The sequence below is a fragment of the Sitophilus oryzae genome, unplaced genomic scaffold, assembly GCF_002938485.1.
Source record: "Sitophilus oryzae breed Bouriz unplaced genomic scaffold, Soryzae_2.0 scaffold_178_pilon_pilon, whole genome shotgun sequence".
Lineage (NCBI taxonomy): Eukaryota > Metazoa > Arthropoda > Insecta > Coleoptera > Curculionidae > Sitophilus > Sitophilus oryzae.
Window position 1 is genome coordinate 1620942 of NW_022146490.1, and position 4121 is coordinate 1625062.

Consider the following 4121-nt stretch of genomic DNA (forward strand, 5'->3'; position numbering starts at 1 on the left):
ATTCGGGTAAAATATACAGGGTGTTCCATTTAAATTAAACAAATTATTGCCGTTTAAGGAGAGTAATTATATAATATAAATTTTTGGAAACTCTGTATAAGATAGTGTAATTTTTATTATTGCAACACAATATCTAATCAATAGATAATCTTCAGTAAATATTTAGTATTAAAAACTTTGATACCCATGGAGAGATGAAGCCTAAAATGTTTTACTGCAATTTCACAAAATTGAAAATATTTCAAAAACGGTAAGGTTTAAGTGTGATAAACCTTAATAAAATTTACCTTTATTTCAATCGTATAATCTAAAAATAGAATAATATACAGGGTGTTCCATTAAAAAAAATACAACTATAATATTTTTTACATATTTGGGACACTCTGTATCTTGTAAAATTATTTTTAAATTGTAGCTCTAATAGTCCTCCAACAAACCCAAAACTTACAATTTGTAAAAATCTAATCGTTTAGCTACAATACTCCGTGTCGTATGTGGTGAACAACACTGTATATTTTTTGTGACCTTCTTTTGTCCTTCAAAATAATATATCCAACATATTATTTGAGTGACAAAAATTGGCAATGCCAAGATGTAGTGTCCAAGTTGATGGTTGACACTTGACATCTTGACATTTGCAAAATTTGCATATTCTAACCTATATTTTTTCCTGTTTTTGTCCGGCTGCTTCGGTTGTGCTTGTGGTTTCATGTTTATGCAATTTTAGAGCTGTGATTTAAGGTGATTGCGAGGTGATAGCGAGCTGTTTAGATTTTGCAACCACAAAGAATGCATATCACGCGCTAATTGAATCCCATCTGCGCTATGACCTCCCTTTTTGGGGCTCCTGTTCCCAATACCTGTTCAATAACGTAACACAAAGGTGTTGCACAGTGTTGCCAACCGTAGCGGAATTCCGCTACGCATAGCGGAATTTACCGTCAAGAGCGGTGTAGCGGCGGCGGAACCAAATGACAGTAAGACGTAGCGGAATATTTTAATTCTCTTAGACGCGTGTAATGACGTCAACATTCTAAAACAGATTATTTATCATAAGTATTATGAGCAGTAAGAAGTTAGTGTTTTATTATATATTAATCTTATTTATTATTAACTAAAACTCAAATCAACAAGGCAGCGACATCTATCAATCAATCAATCAACCGGCACTGTGGCGTGCCAGGTAAAATGTGTTAGAGAGCGCCGGGAGCGGTAGAGGGCTCTAGGCTCTAGTGCGCTGATCGCTATTTACTAGTTCTCGGTGGTTCCCAAAATCTTTTAAAGTAAACAAAACAAAAGCAATGTAGGTTGTACGTGTATTTAGTATTATAAAAAGGTATGCTAATATGATTTATACATATATACATGCATTCAAGCAGAATACATATCTAAATATGCATAAATACCACAATAAAAAATTACATAATTTGCACTCATTTCAGGGGCGCAATATGTCTGAGTTATCTGATTCTGATATAGGAAAAAGCGGATCATCTACTCCGAAAAAGAAAAGGGCAATGAGGCACGAACTGGCCAGAGATGAAAAGAAAAGCCGAAAACAACTTTTTTCCAGAAAGTGGATGGAAGAAGATATTTTTAAGCGATGGCTACTACCAACTGAAGATCCAGCTAAAGCTAAGTGTAAAGTATGCCAGTTGAATTTAGGGACCAAAAGAAGTGATTTGTTAAGCCATGGGAAAAGTCAGAAACATTTAAAAAATATGAACTTAACGCAAATAACTAGACCAATTACTGAAATATTTCAGTCTTCTAAACAAGATAAAAATCTAATAATAGCAGATATCAGATTTACTTTGTTAGCTGCATCTCATAATTTTAGTTTTAGTTCTATTGACCATGTAACCGACACTTGTAAATTAAGTTTTAGTGATTCGAAAATCGCAAAAAATATGCAATTAAGGCGTACAAAATGCACAAGCATTTTAAAAAACGTACTTGCATCTACAATTAAAGAGGCATTGTGTGGTGAACTGAAGAATAACAGTTTTTCTATTCTTGTAGATGAAAGTACAGACATCAGCAATTATCGGTACCTGTGTATTTTAGTTAGATATATTTATGAAAACAAAATCAAAACCGAATTATTAGACTTAATTCCCATCAAGGCTGATGAGGGGTCAGCAAAAGGTCTCTATTCCCTGTTTAAAAAATGTCTGACTGATTTTAATTTAAGCGTGAATAATATTGTGGGTTATTGCTCTGATAACGCCAGTGTCATGATGGGGAACAAAGAATCATTTAAGACTTATCTCTTAAACGAAAATCACCATATTGTTGTAAATGGATGTGTGTGTCACTCGGCTCATTTAATTGCTGCTGCCGCTAGCCAAGAATTGCCAAGTAATATAGAAGCATTATTGCAAAATATCTCCAATTATTTTTCTAGAAGTCCAAAGAGACAGTCAGTTTTAGAAGAATTTCAACAATTTATGCGGGCAGCTCAACTTAAAATTATAAGCCCCAGCAAAACCAGATGGTTGGCACTATCAAATTGTGTTGAAAGGCTAATTGATCAGTGGGATGTTCTTTTAGAAGTCTTCCGAGTAGCTGCCTTTGAAGATAAAAATCAAGTAGGCAATATGATATTTAATGAAATGCAAAATCCCTATGTCAAAGCTTATCTTCTATTTTTAAAACACGTTCTTCCGATCTTTAATTCATTTAATGCTATGTTTCAGTCTTCCAAAGTCCTTGTAGATAAAATGTATGTAGAGAGTAGAAGATTTGTGAAGATACTATGTGTAAACTTTGTCAAACCCTCCTGTTATACGAGTGAGGTTGAACTTGATCTATTAAATGTATTTGATCCAAATGTGTTGCTTCCGGTGGAAGAAATTAATGTGGGTTTGAATACCATGAATTTACTCAAAGATTGTATCAAAGCTGATAACGAACAATTTAAACTTAAGTGTTTGAAATTTTATCAAGTAGCCGTTGCCCAAGCATTTAAAAGATTGCCTACTAAAGATAAATTTTATAAAAATATTACATTTGTACAACCGCAAAATGCTCTGAATGTAAATCTAAAACATGATATTGATGAAATTTGTAACACATTTAAAAATAAAATAGACCCCGTAAAAGCTATAACTGAATATAATAATATAAAAATATATTTTTCTGAAGAAGAAAAAGAAAGTCTAACATGCGATGATGTAATTACGTTCTGGACAACTTTGTTGGACATGAAAAATTTTAACGATGAGCATTTATTTAGAAATATCAGCATAGTTGCTCTGATCATCCTTACTTTAACTCACGGCAACGCGGACGTGGAAAGAGTGTTTTCAATAATGACTGATGTTAAGTCAAAAAAAAGAAATCGCCTTTCACCTGATACTCTGAGTGATATTCTCAGAGTAAAAATTGATTTAGCAACCAAAAATAAATGCTGCACGAGTTATGCAATTAGCGAAAGCCATTTTCAAAAATTTAATCAGTTCATGTACCAATTTAAAACCAAAAATGAGGCAACTAGGTCCACCGCCCCCAAAGAAAATGTTTGTGACACTGACACGTCTGATTCAGATTAGAGCACGATTAGAGTTAGTTAATTTAAGTGTATGTTTATCTTTTAAAGAGAAAATATATTTTTGATTTATTTTCCATTTTTCCAGATAAGGATTTATTTGTGATTTATTGTTTATATTTATATGTTTACAAAATAAAAGTGCTTATTTTGCTGTAATTTTTTTTATATTGAAAAAAATCAATTGCCAAATGGTATCTATATAAATCATAATTCCAAAATAGACTAGATTTGTAGTGAAATTAGAAATGACACGACCGTAGCGGGGAGTAGCGGAATTTGTGTAGTGACGTAGCGATATTCGTAGTTTTCTGGTTGGCAACACTGGTGTTGCAGAACAGAGCAGTTCGCTGTGTGTGTGGGGTAGGTTCCTCCAGAGAATCGTGTCGTCCTCTCTTCTTGAGGTGTTTTAACTTTGTGTTGTCAATTTATTTTAGAAACGGTTACACTTATTTTTAAAAACATTGGGAGTGAACTTGAGCTTGAGAGACGCTATGAAGATTACCGCGAAAACAGAATTCTGTGGGATTTGCGTGATCAGTCGTTTATACGAATATTTTTTGTGTCCTTA

General features: G+C 33.2%; 1 protein-coding gene across 1 annotated transcript; it reads left to right on the forward strand.

Moving 5' to 3' along the window:
• Positions 1-1105: 1105 nt before the first annotated feature.
• On the forward strand, positions 1106-3868 carry LOC115882612 (protein FAM200A-like). Its single transcript, XM_030900803.1, has 2 exons — positions 1106-1336; positions 1443-3868. The coding sequence occupies exon 2, from the start codon at positions 1452-1454 to the stop codon at positions 3552-3554; it is 2103 nt and encodes a 700-aa protein (XP_030756663.1). The 5' UTR covers positions 1106-1336; positions 1443-1451; the 3' UTR covers positions 3555-3868.
• The last annotated feature ends 253 nt before the right edge of the window (positions 3869-4121 follow it).

Coding starts and splice junctions, on each gene's coding strand:
- LOC115882612 (XM_030900803.1), top strand. CDS start 1,452: ATGTCTGAGTTATCTGATTCTGATATAGGAAAAAGCGGATCATCTACT.